The 23393-nt window shown below is 44.5% G+C and overlaps 1 protein-coding gene across 1 annotated transcript in view; it reads left to right on the plus strand.

Moving 5' to 3' along the window:
• The window catches only part of IGF2BP1 (insulin like growth factor 2 mRNA binding protein 1), a 59416-nt gene that overhangs the window by 15385 nt on the left and 20638 nt on the right, over window positions 1-23393 (plus strand). The window contains exons 3-7 of the mRNA XM_003414656.4: window positions 10430-10478; window positions 11011-11062; window positions 15235-15298; window positions 21750-22031; window positions 22895-23029. Of these exons, the coding sequence (XP_003414704.1) occupies window positions 10430-10478; window positions 11011-11062; window positions 15235-15298; window positions 21750-22031; window positions 22895-23029 (582 nt within the window). The remainder of the gene's footprint in view (window positions 1-10429; window positions 10479-11010; window positions 11063-15234; window positions 15299-21749; window positions 22032-22894; window positions 23030-23393) is intronic.

Raw genomic sequence — 23393 nt, forward strand, 5'->3', positions numbered from 1 at the left:
CTCTCCAGGAACCTCTTGAGGTTGGAGAGCAAGAATCTGGGGTGGGGGTGGGAGGATGAACCACAGTTGGCCTGGGGCAAACTTGGAATTTGTCTGGGAAGAGCTCTGCTATCCCAGAGCTTCTGTTTTGGCTTCCTCTGGTGCTGCCCAAATGGGCAAGAAGAAAAATGTGTGGGGCTTTCTATTTTTGAGGTGAGTGAATTGAACAAAATATTCATCGGCAATGTTTATTTTCTCTCCACCATCAGTTAATACCTTCCCACTTGGTGTCAACATTAACCTTTTACTTCCTTGCCCGCCCCTAAATCTAGATGACATTTTGCAAGAAAAGAACTTTTGATGACTATCCAGGGTCAATCAGAGCCTTTTTACCGTGCTACCAAATCTCACTGACAACTATCCAATCGTGTTATAGCGTAGTTAGCTCTTCTGCAAGTTAAATCCTGTGCCCCAAATTAGAGCCACATTCAGTCTAAGCCAGTTGGCACGTACTTAACCATGCAGAATATGGGCATTTTTCCTGTTCCTGATATCAGTGCTATACTAGTTCTGGCTGTTAGCACTTTTCTTCAAAGAGAAAGCAGCAAAGTTTGGTGAAACGAGCATAAACCATCTGAGGAGGAGAGCTGAGTTCTAGTCTTGCTTTGAAGTTGGCAAGTCTCTTTCCTTGTCTCAGCTTCCATTTCTGCATCTATGAAATGAGGGTGACTGTTGAAGATCCTGTCAGACTTGAGAGGCTCACCTCTTTTCTTCCTGCCTCAGCACGTGAATCTGATTTCCTTCACTGGCACTGCTTGTGACAGGTCAGGGTGTGTGAGTGGTCATGTAAGAAGTCTAGTGATCCCCTATCCTCTTTCCTGACTCCAGGTAGGCTAGGAGCATGGTATTAAACATGGATATAAGAGCCCTCCAAAGAAATCAGTGGAAGAGGGACTACTAAGGGTTCAGCCCAGAGGAGCTCCTGCTTGTCCCCAATGTTAGTGCAGGAGTTGGGACACATGGGACAGTAGTGCTTGTGTGCCACATGTGTTTAAAAGAACACGTGCATGGGGTCACAGATGCATTCCAGTGCTGTCTCTGCCACTCAGTCCCTCCATACTCTGGCATTTTCTCTGGTGGTGGCATCTGCTCTGCCTCCCCATGCCTGGTCCTGCACCCCTCAGTGGGCCAGTTCCTTGCAGCCCCCACCCCTGCCTGCCGGCTGCCTGCCCACCCGCTCGCCTGCCTGTCTGTCTGGCTGCCCTGCCTTTGGATCACCCTGGCATGGAGCCCTGGGCATTGGGCCAGCTCCTCCTCCCCTGCCAGCCCCGCCCCTTTTCTCAGCTACTGCCCTGCCTGAAGCGTGCCAGGTCCGCCCTGTTAAGTTGTCCAGGACATTTTTTTTTTCTTCACCTCTCCACCCTCTAGGGACAAGCAGGCGGGATAGGGAGGAAGGCCTAGGCGAGTGGTGATCTTCTGAAAAAGGCAGAGATTGGCACCTGAAGGCTTCTTTTATGCCCTTTAGACTTCTGGCCGGGAGAAACAACTGGCAGAGGGCTGCTTTGGGAGAGCACTCCATGTAGGACCCTCTTGCTGAGGAGTCGGCAGATTCACCCACTTCTGAGGGGCTCTAGTGGCCAGCCTTCCTCCAGTCCTCTTGTAACCTTCATTCCCTTCTTCCATCCTAAACCCAATCTTGGTAGCCTGCTGGACTGTCAGCCCCTTTGCAGGAGCCATGCCTGTCTTATCTCCGTGCCCAGCATGGTCTTGCAGAAATGCAGTATTAGCCACATACATTTTCTAGTAGTCACATTAAAAAAGCAAAAAGAAACAGGTGAAATAGATTTTAAAAATGTGTTTAACCCAATATATCAAAAGATTATAATTTCAGTGTGTAGTCAGTATAGTTAATAATGAGATTTTTTGTTGTTTGTTTTTACTGTTAGACAATCTGGAATGTATTTTACACTTATAGCCCATCCCAACTCAGTTGCTAAATTTTTGATTGGCAACAATTGATCTGTATCTAGATATCATAAAACTTGTGGTTGCAAAGTTTAAATTATATAAATAATTAGATAAAATTAAGAATTTGGTTGCTCTAGCCTCAATTCAAGTGCTCAGTAGCCACCTGTGGACAGCTCAGGCCCAGCATATAGTAGGTGCTAAGAAAACATCGGAAACCCTGTTGGCATAGTGGTTAAGAACGACAGCTGCTAACCAAAAAGGTCGGCAGTTTGAATCCACCAGGCGCTCCTTGGAAACCCTATGGGGCAATTCGCTTCTGTTCCGTAGGGTTGCTGTGAGTCGGAATTGAATCAGAATTGACTCGATGGCAGTGGATTTTTTTTTTTTTTAAGAAAACATCTGGCATGGATGACTCCAGCAGCTGGATTCAAACCTTGAGCAAAGTCCTGGTAATAAACCTTGAGCAAAGTCTTGATGGCTGATTAGAAGTTTTTACCTGTTAGATTGAAAATGGTGTGTTTCTGCAGGTTTGAAGCATCTTTGTTGCATATTTTTTCCAGCATGACTCCTCCCCCTCCCGCAACTGTTTTATAAATGCCATGGACCAATTTCTTGCCAACATTTTGAGAAGATACCTTCAGACTTGACTGAAGACGTGGTCTCACTGGGATAAGGTTAAATGTGTAGATATGTAGGAGAAAGAAAGAAGGGGGTCTTAATTAGGTTGATGGGTGGATTCCAAAGTCTCCATGAACCTCTGAAATCTTGAAATTGTGTGAAAAATGGTTATACTTCCTCTAGGGGAGAGTGTTCTTAACTGTCATTATATTTCCAATGGGAATGAAGTCTCCCAAAAAAAAAACCAAAAAAAACAAAACTATTTATTTAGACCATTAAACCAGTTGCCTTCAAGTTGACTTGAACTCATGGTGACCCCATGTGTCAGTAGAACTGTGCTGCATAGGATTTCCAATGGCTGATCACCAGGCCTTTGTTCTCAGGCACCTCTGGGTAGAATCAGCAACCTTTCGGCTAGCGGTTGAGTGCATTAACTAGTTGCACCACAGGTAGACGGGTTGAGCCTGTCTGCAGACACAAGACACTGTAAGTGCCTGGTCAGTAGGGCCAGGCTCCCTTCAGTTTGACCAGAGTTGGACTGATCTTATTCCATGTTTCCAAATGTAAGAAACAGAAGTCCAGAGAATAGAAGGCTTGCCCAGGACCACACAGGGAGCCAGCTAGTCGAACAGAAGCATGGCCTCAGGGAGTGGGTGGAGGTGCGAATCTAATCTGAAGATCCCGGTTGAATCCTAGTTTCCTGCTGGAGAGGAAAGTCCAGGTTTGACTTATGACAGGGGCCTCTGGGGATTGGGGTCACAAGCTGGAGGAGGTTCCAAAGCCTACTGCTGTCGACCTCTTCCCCACCTTCAGCTGGCTGGCCCCGCCCTGGTTTAAAGGAACTCTGAACTCTGGGGAGGGGTGAGGCTATCAGCAGGATTGAAGATGGCACCCTCCCCTCCAGGCATGGTGGTAGAAGAAGAGAAAGGAGCAGATTTATTTAAATTGGAAAAATCCCACAGTTAGCCTCCCTCCCTGAAGTCGAGTCCCTCTTCTCCTGTTCTCAGTGTGCACTCTGCCCTTGGGGAGGCCCTGTTCTGAGAAGGGTCCCGTCTTGTGTGCCTGCTCCTCCTTCTACTGAACCCAGGCATACACCTGTTTCCTGCCCCCAGCAAGCTCCTTTCCAGGGCCTGGATTTGTGCTAATAAACCAATAGAAAAACCAGATTAGTTTACATTCATTAATTTGTGATGATTTCAAAACTGGGTGAGCTAGAATAACCTGTCTTTTTTTTTTTTCCTAAATGTTTTTATTATGGAAAAAAATAAACATATATAAAAATAAAGAGGATAATGTAATAAATCTTCCATGTATGTATAACCTAGCTTTAACAATATCTTATATCGGGGTGTGAAGGATCACTTTTATATGGCCTTTCTCACCATGGTCTTATAACTCCCACCAAATGACTGGGTTGGACTTTGCAAATAAGGTGCTTATGGCCCACCCAGGGGATTGGATAGCTTGCTAATAATGCAAATAGAGTGCATGGCACCCTTGTCGGAGTGGGACCATGCAGATAAGGTATTTGGAACCCTAACGAGGGATTGGTCAGTTTTGCCATCCAAATGAGTCATTCCAGAGATGGAAATAGGGGCCTCACTACCACCAAAAAAGAAGAGCTGGGGGCAGATCTTTGGACCCAAGGTCCCTGCGTTGAGAACCTCCTAGACCCAGGAGACAGAGAGAGCTCTAACACTGGAAATGGCGAGAGATGGTGAGAAGCAGCAGCAGAGAAATGGCAGTAAAAGCAGCAGAACTAGGGGATTGGCAGGAGATGACGTGGTGGGCTACCCAGCCCGCAGAGGGAGAAAGCTGAACACATCCAGGCAGGAGGCTTACTGGTGGAATGGGGTACCTCTGGGCACTTGTTGGTGGAGCTAGGCTTGCTGACTCATGAAGCAAGAGAGCTGAGCACCGTTGGGCCGAGGCTTATTGACAGAGTGGGGTGCCTCTGAGCATTTATCGGTGAAGCTGAAGGGCTTTGTAACACTTGCCTGAGCAGGGCAGGGAGAGAGAGAGAGTCCGGAGAGAGACTTGGTTGCAGGCATGGCTGAGAAGAGGCTGTCCTGGTGGAAGAATTGTATCCTGAGTCAATCCTGATCCTAAATTGTAACCTGTTGCTTCCGTAATAAAACCCATAATCCTGAGTACTGTCTGTGAGTTACTTGAGGCCATTGCAACAAATTACCTAATCCAGCAGAGAAGTAGAGAGTGCCGTGGGAGGGAAGGCTGGTGTCAAAATTGGTAAAAAGGTTAGACAGAGCAGGTATGTCTTGGGCTGTTGATGTTGATCTCGATTCTCTCTCACCCTTGTGAAGTTAGGGGGTGTTAGACACTGCCACCAGGCCTTTTTTTTTTTTTAAATTGTGCTTTAAGTGAAAGTTTACAAATCAAGTCAGTCTCTCACACAAAAACCCACATACACCTTGCTACACACACCCAATTACTCTCCCCCTAATGAGACAGCCTGCTCTCTCCCTCCACTCTCTCTTTCCGTGTCCATTTTGCCAGCTTCTAACCCCCTCCATCCTCTTATCTGCCCTCCAGGAAGGAGATGCCAACATAGTCTCAAGTGTCCACCTGATCCAAGAAGCTCACTCCTCACCAGCATCCCTCTCCAACCCATTGTCCAGCCCAATCCATGTCTGAAGAGTTGGCTTTGGGAATGGTTCCTGTCCTGGGCCAACGGAAGGTCTGGGGGCCATGACCACCAGGGTCCTTCTAGTCTCAGTCAGACCATTAAGTCTGGTCTTATGAGAATTTGGGGTCTGCATCCCACTACTCTTCTGCTCCCTCAGGGGTTCTCTGTTGTGGTCCCTGTCAGGGCAGTTATCAGTTGTAGCCGGGCACCATCCGGTTCTCCGCCAGGCCATTTTTACATACATCCAATCTGTTTTCATTTTTCCCCCACTCCCTGATTATTTTGAACCAAATCCTAGACATGTCATTTTACCTGTAAATATGTTGGCATGTATTCTAAAATAAAAGAACTTTAAAAATCACAATATGATTAAATAAACCATTAACAATAGTTGCTTAACATCACCAAATACCTAGTTCAGTGTTCAGTATTCCACAGGATGATATTTCACCGAACTATGGATGGCAAAGAATATTGAATATACCATGGACTGCCAAAAGAACGAACAAATCTGTCTTAGAAGAAATACAACCAGAACGCTCCTTAGAAGCAAGGCTGGCGAGACTGCGTCTTACATGCTTTGGGCATGTTGTCAGGAGGCATCAGTCCCTGGAGAAGGACATCATGCTTGGCAGAGTAGAGGGAAAGTGCAAAAGAGGAAGACCCTCAATGAGGTGGATTGACACAGTGGCTGCAACAATGAGTTCAAGCATAACAAGGATTGTAAGGATGGCGCAGGACCAGGCAGTGTCTCGTTCTGTTGTGCATAGGGTGGCTATGAGCCGGAACCGACTCGGAGGCAACTAATAACAACAACAGTATTAAAAAAATATGGAAAGATACAATTGGAAGATGAAGTTAATAGTTTAAGGAATAACAGGTGGGGTGTTTGGACTTACTGGAGAGCAACACCCTCATGGCCGGCCCACCGTTCACTATGTGTGGTTGTATGAATTCTTAATATGAATTCATGTAATAATTCTTAAATATTTTTTTTTATAAATTCTTAATAGGAATATTAATGTGCCCTCAAGTCCAACAATACTGTACTTTGGCAAAGCCTTTTTGTCTTTATGCCACCAGTCTAGGTCTCTGAGGCTTCTCTGAACTCTTGAGTGTGAAAAGGATGAGCGAGCTTCCTGCCAAGGAGAACTCCCAACCTTCTCCCCATCCCAGGGTTCAGCTCCTGAATCTCTTTTTTCTGCTTAACCCTCACCTGGGTGCACGAATGATATAGCCACTTTTCTCCTGGAATCTCTCTTGGGCTTGGGGAGAATGGTCCCAGTCCTCGTGGCCTTGAATTATCCTCCTTGGCCCTGTAGTGTTTGGTTGATCCCCAGCGGTAGCTGCTCTTTCTGCTGAGCTACCCCAGCTGCTCTGTGGGTCAGGACAGGCAGAGAGCGCCAGAAACCACAGAGTGTTGGCATCCAAGGAAATAATTACACAGGTATAACCACTGCCTTTATTGCCAGAGGCTGGCAGTTTCATTGAACAGGTTTATCAGCTGTGGGGTTAATAGACCTCTGGGAGTCTCTTTCCTTTGCTGAGTGTTGGGGTTTAGGAGCTCCACACAAAAAGAAAGTGCTTAGAAGATAGCCATTCCCATGGGCAAAAGGCTACTCAACCCTAATGAAAGCTGGCCTAATACAGTGCTGGAGAGGGTCCCCAGGCCAGACCATAACCCTTTAGTTGCAAGATCTTGGAGAAGTAGGTTGTAGGAATTGCGCTCTAGGCAGTGATATTGGCTATTTTCCCACCAGCCTAGAAGTCTTTAATATTTTAACAACTATTACCACCACTCTGGTGCTTAGCAGCTCACTGTCAGCCCTGCCTGCCTGCCTGCCTGCCTGCCTGCCTGCCTCTTTTATGCTTGTCTGGACACCTGCAGGCTCCTGGGGACTGGGCTTACTGTATGGTGGGTGCTATCCTTCACATGCCTTATGTTCTGAAAACCAGTTCACCAAGTCTGTTCCAACTCAGTGGTGACTCCATGTGTGTCTGAGTAGGACTGCGCTCTGTAGGGTTTTCCGTGGCTGATTTTTTTGGAAGTAGATTGTCAGCTCTTTCCTCCCAGGTACATCTGGATGGACTGGAACCTCCAATCTTTTGGTTAGCAATTGAGTGCGTTAACCATTTGTACCATTCTGAGGCTCCTTTATCTCTTTGGGCCCTTACACAAACCCTATCAATTTTTCACAGGAGGAAACTGAGTTACAGAGCTAAGGAGTAACCTGTCAGGGTGCTCTTAGCTATAGTCTGCATCTCCCAAGCTTGCTCAGCCCATGCTGGGCCTTCTGTAAATGTTTGTGGAATAAATGAGTTACCCGGGGGTCCTGAGGAGGGGGAATACTGGTTACAGTTCCCAACATTGCCCCATACATATGCTTTGGGTCTGAAAGAAATTAGGTGGCACCACACTTAATAGAAACCAGGCCAAAGACTTAAAAGAAAAAGGTTCTTCATGGACTCTGTTCTTTCATGCCCTCCATGTTGAATTCTAGTCAGGGCAGGGGGCTTTGGAGGCATGGAGGGGCCTGGAGTAGGTTCCTGGCACGGGGTGTGTGGCCCTAGAGGGGTGGGTGAGTCTCTGTTGGGGGTGGGGGTGGGGTGGCCAGGATGTCTTTTTTTCATTCGTTGGGTGGCCCTTCCCGCCTCCTTTCCTGGAACATTCCTGACATTCCAGACATCTGCCTGCCATTGCTTTCAGGATATGGATTAACTTCCCAAGCAGAGATTTGATTTCATCACTGCCACCTAACCCCTAACCCTCCTGAAAAAAAAAGCCCCTAAAACTGAGAGTTTAAAGTTGGAGGTGGGAATTTTTGACCTTTGACCTTAGGTGATACTAACGGACCATCTTGAAAGAGCAAGCATCAAACTGGGCTGCACTACAGTTGCTTTAGGCCTTTATTGGCTTGAACTCCCAGAGAACTTCGTCAGCCTAAAGGGTTTGCCTAGGAGAGGTTCTGGGTTTGGGTGACCCCTGTTATCAGTGTTAAAGGAACTCTGGTGGCGCAGTGGTTAAAGCACTCGCTATCCAAAAGGCCCAGGGTTCAAACCCACCAGCCACTCTGCGGGAGAATGATGTAGCAGTCTGCTTCCATAAAGATGTACCGCCTTGGAAGCCCTATGGGGCAGTTCTGTTCTGTCCCATAGGGTTGCTATGAGTCAGAATCGAGTCGACAGCATTGGGTTTGGTTTGGTTATCAGTGTTAAGCTAGGTCAGTGTTCTCAATCTTCTAGTGGTGTAGACACCTTTATTCCCGAGTTCTCAACTGTTTGATCTCCATCGTGAGGGTTTCTTTCTGTTCACTTGGTCACCAAATGAGTTGTACAGGAAATCCCTCACCAGGGCAGATGCTGTGGAGTTTCCTCTTGGTCAATAAATTTTGAGTCACAAGAAGGTGACCTGGTGGGATCCAAGGACCTGGAACTAAATTTGTTTTTGATCCTTAACTATTTTGCCCAGCTGTCATCCTAAGTCATGTTTATACACCGACCAATGTAGAAAGTCAAAGAGAAACAAAAGTTCTGTTCAACATGTGTCCATCTTTCTCCCCTGGTTATTTCATTCCAATTTCCTTAATATATTTCATTGCTAAAGACTCCATAGAATTTTAAAGACTCATAGAATTGGAGAGTAGGGAGGAGTCTTAGATACCCTTTGGTTTTCATTTCACAGCTGGAGACACTGAGGTCAGAGAAAAGTTAGCTGGGTCAGGACAGAGCCAAGATTGAAACATTTATAGTTAAGTTTACCATCCCTTCCCCTGGTCCCTGGGAGCCTGGCAAGACCTGACATGATCCCAATTGCATGTCAGATAGGGAGACTGAGGCTGAAGTTTTAAGTGGCTTAACAGACTAACTCTCCATCAGAGATAGTTTAGGGGCTGGAGCTGGATTTCCATGCCCTCAATCACTAGGTCGCTATGAGTCACAACTGGTAACAACAACAGTGCCACTGAAAATTGGATGGACCATGTATGTCCCTGGCCTAAAAGTTTGATTGAGGATTTACAAAGACATAAATGATAATTGACCAACACAGATCAAGTTAATTTACATGTTTTAAATCTAGGGATTAGGACATCATTTGGATTTGGGTAGTGAGCCGATTGCCCTGGAGGCAACACTAAAAGCCTTCCTCAGGGAAGATTACGATTCTAAGAGGCATTTTAAAGATGGGAGGGAGAAGTTGGTAGTGGGGGGAGGGTTGGACAGGATGCTAGGTTGTGTGTGTGTTTGTGTTAATCACTCTCACTTTAATATCTTTAAGGTGGAGTTATTATTATACTTTATTTAAGCGCTTATTCCAAGCCCTTTGCTCTAAAGCTCTTTATAAATATTATCTAACATCATCCTCTACCATCTGTGTATAGGTGTTATGGCTGTTTTACGAAGGAGGAAATTAGGCCTCAGAAAAGTTAAATAACATTTTAAGATCTGTGCTTGTAAGTGGAGCATAGGTTTAAGCCCATATCTGCAGGCTTCTTAACTGCTGTACTATCCGACTGTAATTTATTTTCATACATTCCTCTCCTAATAAATTGTGACCGTCTTGAGCCCAGGCATTTTGTTTATTGCTGTGTCCCCAGCACCTAGGACAACATCCACGATGACATAGCCAATAGGTCCCAATTAAATAGTTGATAAATGAATTTACTAGTGTCATATTTAGCTTTGTATTGTCAGTGCTTACTGAATAAAGGAATGAGTGAGAAAGCTAAGCTAATGAGGACAGCAGTGAGACAAAAGCAGTTAGGAATTTTAGGAAATTATGTTACCCAGGTCCTCAGAGCATCTGATTCCACATTCCTATCTATGGCAGCGTTGTTGAATAATTTTACTCTCTAAGGCAAGTCACCCCTGTCCCACATCTCCATTCCCAGAACGTTACCATTCTTGGCTTCTAAGACTGCTGTTGGTGACCAGAAAGCAGAGTGATAAAGACTGGGAACAAGGATGAGAAACTTTAAGGCTATTAATAATAACAGCAACAAAAACAAACCCATTGCCATTGAGTCGATTCTGACTCATAGTGACCCTATGGGACAGAGTAGAACTGACCCTTATGGTGTCCTAGGAACACCTGGTAGATTTGAACTGCTGATCTTTTGGTTAGCTGTAGCTCTTAACCACTACGCCACCAGGATTTCCTCAAGGCTGTAGAGCCCTAAAGTATCCAGAGCTTTCTCTAACCCTGTTCTCTGTTTATTTTAGGAGTCGAAAAATTCAGATTCGAAATATTCCACCCCAGCTCCGATGGGAGGTAAGTGTTCGGGAAGAACTCTAAATGGGGTTGGGGAGTGGAGACTGGAAGGTGAGTCTGGATCAGCCTGAGTTGGAGAGATGAGACATTGGAGGTCTTCAGTACTGTGCAACCAGGCTGTGCGAAGATAATAGTGCTGAGGTTGGTTGGGTGTCATCTTCTACCCCAGACTCTCCACCATTGTTAGCCCTTTGGTCTGTCCCTGTGGTGAGAGGCACTAGGGATACAGGAAGGGTGTTCCCAGAGTCCCAAACTTGGTGATGGCATAAGTTGATTTAGGGACTCAGGTGGCCTAAGTCTGCTTCCAAAAGGTCTTTACTGTGGAACTTGAGTATATTCCTGTGAAGATACCCCTTGATTGATGTTGCCATCAGGATTAGTACCCCAGAATGGACAAACTGAGCAGGCCCAACCACCACCTAAGGCTCTGCCTGTGCTGCAGTTCTCCGAGTGAGAGGTGCTCAGTGGCTGGTTTTGTGACAGCTCCTGGGATGCTCAGAGTAACCTTCCTCCTTTCCCTCTGCCCCTGTAGGTACTAGACAGTCTGCTGGCTCAATATGGTACAGTAGAGAACTGCGAGCAAGGTAAGACAGGGAGTGGAGGTGGCGGGCTGGAAGAGTTTGGGGGATCTGCTCTGCTTTCCTGTCCATCACCAAATCTAATTGGAAGACCCAAAGAAGAAAGTCAGGATGTGGTATGGAGGGAGATAAATTGGATGGGGGACCCAGACACCTGATTCTAATTTTGCTGCTCTTCTCTGGAACCAGGTTTCTCTTCTGTTTAATGAGAGGATTGAGCAAAGTCACTCCTTTCCATTGTGGAGTCCCCAGGCTCCTAGGGGTCCAATCAAGGTAGAAATAGAAAGCCCAAGATCTTAGAAATAGTTTAAGAGTGGAAATTATACATTCAGCCTAAATAAGTTGATGAGTAACTTTAAACAGCTTCTTATTTCTTAGTTTTTAGCTGGCGTAAGCAACTGGTCATCTCTTTCTTGTTGAAAATTCTGATTGGCCCCTACATACATGCCTTTGGTCAATTAAAAAAAATAGGGAGAGGGTTTATTACGTAGTTAATACAGTTTGGTGTACAGGCAAAATCTTATAAGAGTGGGCCCACATAAGGGGAAAAAAAAGGAGCTCTAGGTCATAAAAAATTTTGCTATAATTTTTGAGGTTTCTCCATTTTGCTAGAATTACAAGTTCTTTTCAGAGGATTTGAATTTAAATGAAATATGGAGTGATTTTGGTTGGACATAAGATAGAGCTTGGTCTTTGGGTAGACAAAATATTAGTTCCATTTTTGAGATCTTCAATAAATGAATAGATAACTACCTTGCCAAAGATTTAAATGTTCATCTCCAAATTCTTGTGGAAAGGGGCAAGCTTGCCAGTGATTAAAATTGATCAAAATATTCACCTGCCCTAATAAAATCTATTAAGAAAACATTCTGCATCCCACTTTGGAGAGTGGCATCTGGGGTCTTAAATGCTAGCAAGCGGCCATCTAAGATGCATTAATTGGTCTCAACTGACCCGGAGCAAGGATGAATGAAGAACATGAAAGACACAAGGTAACTATGAGCCTACAAGACAGAAAGGACCACATAAACCAGAGACTACATCAGCCTGAGACCAGAAAAACTAGATGGTGCCTGGCCACAACTGATGAGTGCCCTGACAGGGAGCACAACAGAGAACCCCTGAGGGAGCAGGAGAGCAGTGGAATGCAGACCCCAAATTCTCATAAAAAGACCAGACTTAATGGTCTGACTGAGACTAGAAGGACCCTGGTGGTCATGGCCCCCAGACCTTCTGTTGGCCCAGGACAGGAACCATTCCCAAAGCCAACTCTTCAGACAGGGATTGGACTGGACAATGGGTTGGAGAGGGATGCTCGTGAAGAATGGGCTTCTTGGATCAAGTAGACACATGAAACTATGTTGGTATCTCCTCCCTGGAGGGGAGATGAGAGGGTAGAGGGACCCAGAAGCTGCCCAGATGGACATGAGGAGAGAGAGTGGAGGCAAGGAGAGTGCTGTTTAATTAGGGGGAGAGCAATTAGGAGAGTATAGCAGGGTGTATATAAATTTTTATATGAGAGACTGACTTGATTTGTAAACTTTCACTTAAAGCACAGTAAAAATTAATTAAAAAAAAAAAAAGCAAACACACACAAAAAGAAAAGGATCAGCCCTAGGGTAATGGAGACTTGCCTTGAAGGTGAGGAAAAATAAACATTTATGGACAGTTAACTATATATCAGACATGCTTCTAAACACATGTATTGTTTAATCTTCAGAATCTCATGAGATAGGTATTACTATGATTAAACATTGGTGAGTAGTATTTGGGGTCTTAAAAGCTTGTGAGCAGCCATCTGAGATACTCTACTGATCTCACCCCATCCGGAGCAAGGGAGAATGGAGAAAACCAAAGATACAAAGGAGAGATTAGTCCGAATGACTGATAGTCCCCAAGTACTACAGCCTCCACCAGACCGAACCCAGCACAACCAGATGGTGCCTGGCTACCACCACCAACTGCTCTAACAGGGATCACAATAGAGGGCCCCAGACAGAGCTGGAGAAAAATGTAGAATAAAATTCTAACTCACAAAAAAAGACCAGACTTACTAGCCTGACAGAGACTGGAGAAACCCCAAGAATATGGCTCTTGGACACCCTTTTAACTCAGTACTGAAGTCACTCCTGAGGTTCACCCTTCAGCCAAAGATTAGACAGGCCCTTAAAACAAAACAAGACTAAATGGGCACACCGGCTCAGGGACGGGGATGAGAAGGCAGGAGAGGACAGGAAAGCTGGTAACTGGGAACCCAAGGTAGAGAGAAGAGTATTGACGTGTCATGGGCTTGGCAACTAATGTCACAAAACTGTGTGTATTGTTTAATGAGAAACTAGTTTGTAAACCTTCATCTAAAGTACAACAAAAAAAAAAATTCACCTGCTCAAAGGTAAAGTGCTGAACCAATCAAACGGGTTCTATCCTGCCCTAATCCTGTAGCTTGTTATAAATGCTAGGATGCAAGTGATTCACTGATAGCCATTGTACAGTGCTGTGCGCAGCTTACACTAACGACTGAATTACACTTGGACAAATGAAGGGCAAGATGGAGAAGTGTGTGGGAGCCTATGCTGAGCTTCACTGGGAGCCCGAGCAGGAGTCAACACTAGTTTAAATGGATCCAAGGCTCGCCAGGGAGCTAAAACGCACTATGTATCTGCTACGTGGAGAAATCAGGATGGGAAACATTTGATTTGTTGGACATTGGGCAGAGTTTTCAAATCTGCTCAAATGTCGCTTTCTCAGCAAGGTGCACTTTGTCCTCCCTATTTAAAATTACTCTCACCCCTCCCTCCCACCAATTTTTCTTCATAGCACCCATGACCTTCTAATTTTCTTTATAATTTGCCTATTTATTATGTTTATTCGTTTCTTCTCTTAATAGAATGTAAGCCTCATGAAGACAGTGGTGTTGGTTCATTCACTGTTGTACTTCCAGTCACAAAAATACTGATGAATGCCAGGGGGCTCAAGCTCAGCAATTTGCACTGAGATTTTGTGGCCAAGTGCCTTTTCCTCAGTGTTGTGGCAACAGAAGCTTGTTTTTTTGTCAGTGCGTCCCACCCAAGGGTTGACCAGGCCCGGAGATCCAAATTCACGAGACCCTGATGCATAAGACAGAAGGTTAATTTCATTAATTTAGAGTAAGAGATACGTGTCCAGATTGCCTCATTGTTAGCTGGCCAACATATTCTCCTCCCTGTAGGAAAGAGTATGTGGGGAATCCAGTTGAAAATCAAAAGATTGCTCATAATCACAGCCAGCAGCTTTGGTGGAATCAATGGCAGGTGTTATGAAATTATGATGGCCCAATATGTCTGTCTCCATGGCTGTGATGTTTGGAATATGCATGTCAGGAAATCCTTTTCCCTGAAAAGGTTTAGATATACTTACGCAGACATAATCCTTGTTTGGGTATTTTTTCCCCCTCCAAACTCCACAACAGCCACTCTCCTGACAGCCCATTTTTTAGGTCATAATACACTTACATACACTTCTGTGGTTGCATTCCTTGAGGGTACACTATTGCTGTCAAGTCGATTTTGACTGATAGCAACACTATAGGACAGAGTAGAGCTGCCCCATAGGGTTTCCAAGCAGCAGAATTCAAACTGCCGACTTTTTGGTTCGCAGCCAAGCTTTTAACCACTGCGCCACCAGGGCTCCGAGGATACACTAGTCCCCTAGAATAGATTTGGGTGTTCCCCAAGTCTCTCCAGCCATATCTACCCAAACTATTTCTTGGGGTGTTTACCTCTACAGATTGTTAATCTCAGCTAGTGTTTGTTGATTTTTAACTAGTTTAACTTTCCAACGGTAAGTTTATCTCCCAGGTAGGGGACAGAACTGGTGATATGGTGACCACACCCTTTTGTATATCCAGCTCTTTAGAGAGCTAGGTGGGAAAATGCAAAGAAAACAAGGAAAGGAAAATAAAAGAAGGTTAACTTGACTTTTCCAGTAGCTCTGGTGAAAGGGACCCAAAAGGGAAATGTTGAGTCTTTTCATTCAAGCATTTTGAAAACTCTTGGATAGTTTGCTAGATGCCTTCTTGACCTGACAGCATAGAAAACTGAGGTTGGAAATGAAAGCTTTAAAACTCCTTGCAGGAGTCATCGGTAGGGCCTCTAGGTTTCACTGCTGTATCTAACCCTGGCCTCTGTTTTGCTTCCCAGTGAACACCGAGAGCGAGACAGCAGTGGTGAATGTCACCTATTCCAACCGCGAGCAGACCAGGCAGTGAGTGAGCTGAAAAGTGGGGCTGTGAGGGTTCTGTGTAGGGTGTTGGGGAGGGGCACAGCCTGGTCTCTGATACTGGCGCAGCCAACACCCAGACCCCCTCATAAAAGGTGTTTTCAGGGTGTGTGTCTCCTTGTCCTTTGGTCTAGTGATTTCAAAGGTCCAGAAACTTATCAGGATTGATAGCAACTCCATTGAAGGGAGGGACCCAAAGACCTCCCAAGGGAAGGTGGGAAATCCTATGTGGAGAAAAGATTGACTTCTGATAGGTCTCTGGTTGCCCAGGGATTGCAGGATTCTTTGCTGTGTTGATGGCGCCATCTAGTGATGATGAGAGGAAACCACAGGAATAAAAAAGGATTTGCTAATGTCCCCATAGGGGAGCAGACATTTTATTCCATTGATCATCATGCCTGTATTTTATGCTTGCATGGGGTCCTCTCAGTGCCATCTCAGCCTCTATTCTAACTCCTTAGCCCTTTAGTTGAACAGTTACACTTTTCATCCGCTAGTACAGACACTCTGTATATTTCAAGCATTTATTCATATACGATCCCATTTTAGGCCTTTTCCCACATTTTGCCTTTGATGGTGTTCTTGCTTTTATCCCCCCAATGTGCTGCCTCTATTCCTTCTGTTAACATCAATCTAGTGATACTTTATATCTCACCACTTCAAATCCCTACCATTTTCTTGTAGATATCTCCTGGGCTCAGAATTTTCTGGAGGTTTCTACTGCCCCTTGTGGCCAGTCTAGGCTCCTTTGCCTGGCTTTAAAAATCATATCAACGCTCGCTCATTGCCCACTACCTGCTGGTGTGTTGTGCGTGGATGGTGGCTTGTCCCCTCCCATCAATCTCATTCAGCCTCTTTGTAGCCACCCCTGGTAATACTTAAACTCATTACTTCCTTTCATATATCAGTTGTATTTGAACTTCACATGACTCCTGCAAGATAGGCAGTAGTTTTGTTTTGCAAAAATTGACAAGTTGATCCTAAAATTCGGTAGAAATGCAAGGGACCTAGAAGAGCCAAACAATCTTGAAAAAGAACAGTAGAGTTAGAGAACTTAAATTTCCTGATTTTAGAACTTATTTCAAAGCTACGGTAATCAAGAGAGTGTGGTGCTGGTATAAAGACAGACATAAAACCGATAGACTAGAACTGAGGGTCCAGAAATAAGCATATTTTTTACATTTTTATGGCCCACTGATTTTTGACAAACATGCTAAGAAAATCTAGTGGGAAAGAGTCTTCGATAAATGGTACCGGGACAATTTGATATCCATGTGCAAAAAGAAGAATTTAGACGCCTACCTTATGCCCACCCAGACCCAGTGCCGTCGAGTCGATTCTGACTCATAGCGACCCTGTAGGACAGAGTAGAACTGCCCTATAGAGTTTCCAAGGAGCGCCTGGTGGATTCACACTGCCAACCCTTTGGTTAGCTGCCATAGCACTTAATAGCACTTAACAACTACGCCAGCCCCAACCTTATATGAGACACAAAAAATAGTTCAAAGTGAATCACAGACCGAAATGCAAGAGCTGTACAATAGGCAGGGCAGGTATGGATTTCCTGCTTTACAGATGATGAAACTTGGCTCTAGACTTAGAGTGGTTGTCAGTCACCCAGCTCACATAACTGAGCCGTGGAACCAAGATTCAATACTGGTGTCCTTTGTCCCACATTTCATTAGGGTATGCTCCACCCAAAAACCAAACCCACTGCCGTCAAGTTGATTCTGACTCATAGTGACCCTATAGGACAGAATAGAACCACCCCATAGAGTTTTCCAAGGAGTGCCTGGCGGATTTGAACTGCCAACCTCTTGGTTAGCAGCTGTAGCACTTAACCACTATGCCACCAGTGTTTCCTAGGGTATGCTAGGGCAGGGTTTTATTAACTCTTTCAATTGTATTTCTGTTCTCTGTTTCATTTAATTCTGCTTTAATTTTTATTATTTGATTTTTTCTGGTGCCTGAGGTCTTCTTTTGCTGCTCTCTTTCTATTTGTTCAAGTTGTAGGGATAATTCTTTGATTTTTGGCCCTTCTTTTTGGATGCGTGCACTCATTGCTATAAATTGACCTCCTAACACTGCTTTTGCTGTGTCCCAAAGGTTCTGGAAGTGTTTTCATATACTCATTTGATTTCTATAAATGTCTTTGTTCTGTCCTTAATATAACCCAGTAGTTTTTGCACAAGGTGTTGTTCAGTTTCCATGTGTTTGGTTCTTTTTTTCCTTGCTTTTTCTGTTATTGATTTCTATTTTATGGCTTTATGGTCAGAAAAGATGCTTTGTAATATATGGATGTTTTGGAGCCTATTACGGCAGCTTTATGATCTAATATGTGGAGCTATTCTGGAGAATGTTTCCGTGTGTGTTGGAAAAGAAAGTATACGTGGCTGCTGTTGGGTGGAGTGTTCTGTATATGCCTGCGAGGTCAGGTTGGTTAATTGTGGCATTTAGATCTTCCGTGTCTTTATTGAGCTGCTTTCCGGATGTTCTGTGTCCTTCACTGAAAGTGGTGTGTTGGAGTCTCCTGCTATAATTGTGAAGCTATCTACCTCTCTTTTCAACGCTGTTAGAGTTTGTTTTATGTATTTTGGAGCCCTGTTTTTGGGTGTGTAAATATTTATTATGGCTATATCTTCCTGGTTTATTGACGCTTTAATCATTACATAGTGTTCTTCCTTATCCTTTGTGGTCGATTTTACTGTAAAGCTTGTTTTGTTTGCTTGATATATATTTTCCGTCCTTTGAGTTTTACTTTTGTGTCTTTAAGTCTAAGGTGTGTCTCTTGTAGGCAGCATATAGACGGATCATGTTGTTTTATCCATTCTGCCGCTCTCTGTTCCTTTATTGGTGCATTTAGTCCATTTATGTTCAGTGTAATTATTGACAGGTATGAGTTCAGTGCTGTCATTTTGATGTCTTTTTTTGTGTGTGTTGTTGACAGTTTCTTTTTTCCATTTAATTTTCTGTGCTGAGTAGTTTTTCTTTATGTATTGTCCTTTTCTCTTTTTCATTGTTGTTGCTTTTGTATTTGCTGAGTCTGTGTTTTTTATTTTGATGCATAGGATTGTTAGTTTCCTTTGTGGTTACCTTAATATTTACCCCTGTTTTTCTAAGTTTAAAGCAAAATTTTATTTCTTTGTATCACCTTGACTTCCTCTCCATATGAAAGATCTATGACTACATTTTTTAGTCCCACTTTTTTGATGTAATATTGTCAGATTTTACATAGTGACGTCTCTGTTTCCCCGTTTGGAGCATTTTGGCTTTGGTTTATTTTTGTGATTTCCCTATCTGGGTTGATACCTGGTTGCTCTGTCCTGTGTTGTAGTCTTGGGTTGTTATCTGATGTTACTGATTTTCTAACTGAAGGACTCCCTTTAGTATTTCTTGTAGTTTTGGTTTGGTTTTTCCAAATTCTCTAAACTTCTGTTTATCTGGAAATGCCTTAATTTTGCCTTCATATTTGAGAGACAGTTTTGCTGGATATATAATTGTTGGCTAGCAGTTTTTTCCTTCAAGGCTGTATATATGTTATCCCATTCCCTTCTTGCCTGAATGGTTTCTGCTGAGTAGTCCGAGCTTATTCTTATTGGCTCTCCTTTGTAGGTGACTTTTCGTTTATCCCTAGCCGCTCTTAAAATTCTGTCTTTATTTTTGGTTTTGGCAAGTTTGATTATAATGTGTCTTGGTGACTTTCTTTTGGAGTCTGCCTTGTGTGGGGCTCGATGAGCATCTTGGATAGATATCTTCTGATCTTTCACAATATCAGGGAAGTTTTCTGCCAACAAATCTTCAACAATTCTGTCTGTATTTTCTGTTGTACCCTGCATTCTGGTACTCCAGTCACTTGTAGGTTATTCCTCTTGATAGTCCCACATATTTCTTAAGGTGTCGTCATTTTTTAAATTTTTTTAATCTGATTTTCCCTCAAATGTGTTGGTGTCAAGTGCTTTATCTTCAGTCTCACTAATTTTGACTTCCATTGCCTTAATTCTGCTCCTGTGGCTTTCTATTGAGTTGTCTCATTCTGAAATTTTACTGTTAATCTTCTGAATTCTGTTTGCTGTCTCTCTATGGATTTTTGCAGCCTATTAAATTTGTCCTTATGCTCTTCTCCAATCTTCTTAAGTTCCTCTGATGCTAAGGCCGTGCATTCCTTGGCTTGTTCTACCTTTTGCCTGAACTCCTTCCGGATGTCTTGAGGAGTTCTGTATATTAATCTTTTGTATTCTACCTTTGGTGGTTCCAGGAAGTTCTCTTCATCTGGAAGATCTCTTGATTATTTGTTTTGGGAGCATGCTGAAGCCATCATGGTCTGCCTCTTTATATGATTTGATACTGACTGTTGTCTCCAAGCCATCAATAATTTATTGTATTTATTTATTTTATGTTTTCTTACTGTGTCTTAGCTTCTTGTTTTGTTTTGATATGCCCAAATAGGCTGCTTGAATGAGCTAGTTTCATTATTGGTGCCTTCGAAGCTCTAATGTCCTGTCACCAGGTGGGTAGAACGGTTACTAGGTATGAGCTCAGGAGGTCATTTACTATTCTTGTATGGATTCAGCTCAGGTGTCCAGGTAGTCAGTCACCAAGCGTGTGATGCAGGTTCTCACCTACAGGCTTAGAAGAGTGGGGTGATTGGTATCGGCACAAGTATCTAGTTGCATCAGGGGGTCATTTGCTGAGCAAGACGGGAGTGACAACCACCTCTGAGTGTCTGTGAAGAAAGTGTGCCCTTATTCTCTGGAGTGCCTGGCCGGGTGGGTTTTGCAGCTGGATTATGGGCACCCAGTGCTGTTGGCTGTAAGGACTGGGAGGCACCACTTGTCCTTGGACTCCTGTTGAGGGTGGCTGGGTGGCATGGGTGAAACCACCAGTCCTCAGGCCCCTTATGTGGGTAGGTGAGGACCCTGCTTAATAGGCAGAGTGGCGTCAAACATCACGAACTTGCGTCTCCACCATATAGCTGAAACAGTTGAAGTTAGACTTCAGGTATATACCCTGTTGTACTGTGGTAATGAGGGCCTACACTGTCGAAGTGGGTCCACATAGGTCTATGCAGGGGTGAAAGACGGTCAAAGTCCATGGACTGCTTATGCCTATGCCTAGGCAAAGGAGCTGTTTCTGCCCTGAGTTCCCAGCTTACAGGAGCTGGCAGATTATTTTATTCCCCGTTTGCTAATTTGTTTGTTCTCCAGGGCTGATAAGATGGCTCAGGGTGCTCAGCAGGTCTTACTTCCAGCCCAGGGAAAGCGAATATCACTGAAGTTGGCTTGGGACCTGGGGTAGAGTGGGGAAGGGTCAGTTAAATGGGAGAGAGTTTTTTCCAAAGGGCTGTTTTTTGGTCCACCAGATAGATTAGATGCAAGTACTTATCTTATGCCTAAAGAGCTCCTTTTCGCTGACACTGGAGGCGTGAGTGAACCACTTGGTCTCTCTTGATGTGGAAAATGCACCCTGAATGCCACTGCTTGTCTCACTGAGCTTGCTCCAGTGGCTCCAGTCTGTAAGGTGCTGGTTCCTGCTGGGTTAGGTCTGGCAACTCCTCGCTGCTTCTGAACTATCTCTCCTTCCCCTGCCGCTCAGGTCCAATTCCTCAACTTTGCTTTTGATGTTCAGGGCTCCTAGATTGACATATATAATTGAGTCACTTGTTTTTTCAGGTCCTTGTTGTAAGAGGGACCACTTGAAGCATCTGACTACTCCGCCATCTTCTAGGGCAGGGGTGACATTTGGATTCTATGTGCATACATTTCGACCTTCTTTGACTTAGTTTAATTATCTATAATATTGTGAATTTGCAGTCGTTAGTGCTTGGTCTCCTCACCCTTTCTTAAGATTCCCCAATCCAGAAAGTCTGTGTGACCACTTTTTCGAGCTATTTCAGATGTGTGGTAGCTTAGACATGGGAGATGCTTGAGATCTATGCCTGGGTCTTCCTTTTAGACAGGGAGGACTGTATGTTCCCGCTTGGATCAGAAGCCTGCTTTTCTGATAATCTATGTGGAAGGCCTTTGTTAACCATAAAGCCCCAACCAAATATTAAAAAAAAAAAAAAAAAAAAGCATTGCAATCAAGTAGATTCTGACTCATGGTGACCCTACAGGACAGAGTAGAACTACCCAATAGGTTTTCCAAGGAGTAGCTGGTAGATTTGAACTGCCAACCTTTTGGTTAGTAGCTGTAGCCTTTAACCGCTACACCTCCAGGGGTCCAGCCAAACATTAGGAATCACAGTGTAATAACGTATTTATTTTTCCTTTTGGTTTTTTATGCCACTTAGACTAGAAGATTCCCTGAGGTGACATGGTGGTTATCTCTCTTTCTTTAGTGTGTTCCACACTGTACCCCAGTCGAATGGCTTGCACATGGAAGGTATTTTGTGTCATTAGGATGGATTAGAGTGATCTGTGTATTCCTCTGTCCCCAGAGCCATCATGAAGCTGAATGGCCACCAGCTGGAGAACCACGCCTTGAAGGTCTCTTACATTCCTGATGAGCAGGTAGCACAGGGTCCTGAGAATGGGCGCCGAGGAGGCTTTGGCTCCCGGGGTCAGCCCCGGCAAGGCTCACCTGTGGCAGCAGGGGCCCCAGCCAAGCAGCAACAAGTGGACATCCCCTTGCGGCTCCTGGTGCCCACCCAGTATGTAGGCGCTATCATTGGCAAGGAGGGTGCCACCATCCGCAACATCACAAAACAGACCCAGTCCAAGTGAGTCTTCCCCTGCTGAGGAATGGAAACTGGGTGCTAGAGAACAGTGGCTGGTACTGGGGAGGCAAGGTACCTCCTGGGGATACTCCAAGGGCTGTCAACATTGACCTCTTAGGAACTGTTGCTTGAAACTTGTTCTCTTCTCTTCTCATTCAGGGGTCACTGATTTTAATCCCATCCTCCCTGTGTTAGGGCAGGCCGGTGGGGAGGTAGAATGGGCCTGGGGTGCACCATTTGGTGACATTGGCTGGGTCCAGGTACTACCGTTAGCAAAAAAGTGTTCTATTATTTCTCAGCCTTACCAGCCAAACACAGTGTAGGTGAGTCAGCCCATCTTAACACTGTGATTTCATGACCGTTTCTTGGTGGCAACAGGGCTGGCCAATTATTCGTTTTCTCTAACCTTTATAACTGAGTAGTTTCATGGATTAGTGTAACCAATTAATATAGCTGTTAGCACAGTGAAAAAGAACAGGTCACGCAAGTTTTACTTTTAGTTCGGGATGGTATATCTTCCTTTCCTTCACATTTGTGTCAGTGGGAACATACAGGATACAAGGGGAGTTGCAGCCCTGGAGCTGTGGGCTGGTCATCCCCACCGTTAGATTCATGTGGTACCTGCAGGACTGAGTTCTCATTCCCAGCCACCTCCTGCTTGAGAAATTGCAGATCTGAGACAGAATCCAGGATAGCAAAACTGGTCCTATTTCACTGCCCTATTCTCTGACTTCCTGATTCTGTACTTAATGGGCCTCGTTCCAAGGAGAGCAGATTCTGTGCCTTCAGTTGAGGAGAAGTGGGGGAGCCAGAAGACCTTGAGTTGCACTGGGAATCACTGACAAGCTTTTTCCTGTGGTCCTTAGGATAGACGTACACAGGAAGGAGAATGCAGGTGCGGCCGAGAAGGCCATCAGCGTCCACTCGACCCCTGAGGGCTGCTCCTCCGCCTGTAAGATGATCTTAGAGATTATGCATAAAGAGGCAAAGGACACCAAAACGTAAGGTTTCGTCTGTTCTTGGAACTTCAGGGACTACAAAGTGCCCCCTCCCGCTTTTTAATAGCAATAATACAGAGACATAGTTAAAAATTACACAAAAGGAGCTAAGCTGAAAAAATAAAATCTTCCTTCTTACTCCCCGTGTAACACCCTGTATACCATCCTGAAAATTCTGTACATGTGCAAGGATGTGTATGTAGGTGTGTGCGTTAGGAGCATACCGAACGTGCTGTTCTTTCATTTGCTTTTTCATTTTCTGTGTCAGTACTTAATAACATATTTCATTCTCTGTGTAGCTGCATGGAATTCCATGGTATGGTTAGCCATAGTCATTTAGCCAATTCCCTGTTTCTTGGTGGGTGTT

This window comes from Loxodonta africana, chromosome 18, assembly GCF_030014295.1.
Source record: "Loxodonta africana isolate mLoxAfr1 chromosome 18, mLoxAfr1.hap2, whole genome shotgun sequence".
In the NCBI taxonomy this organism is placed as follows: domain Eukaryota; kingdom Metazoa; phylum Chordata; class Mammalia; order Proboscidea; family Elephantidae; genus Loxodonta; species Loxodonta africana.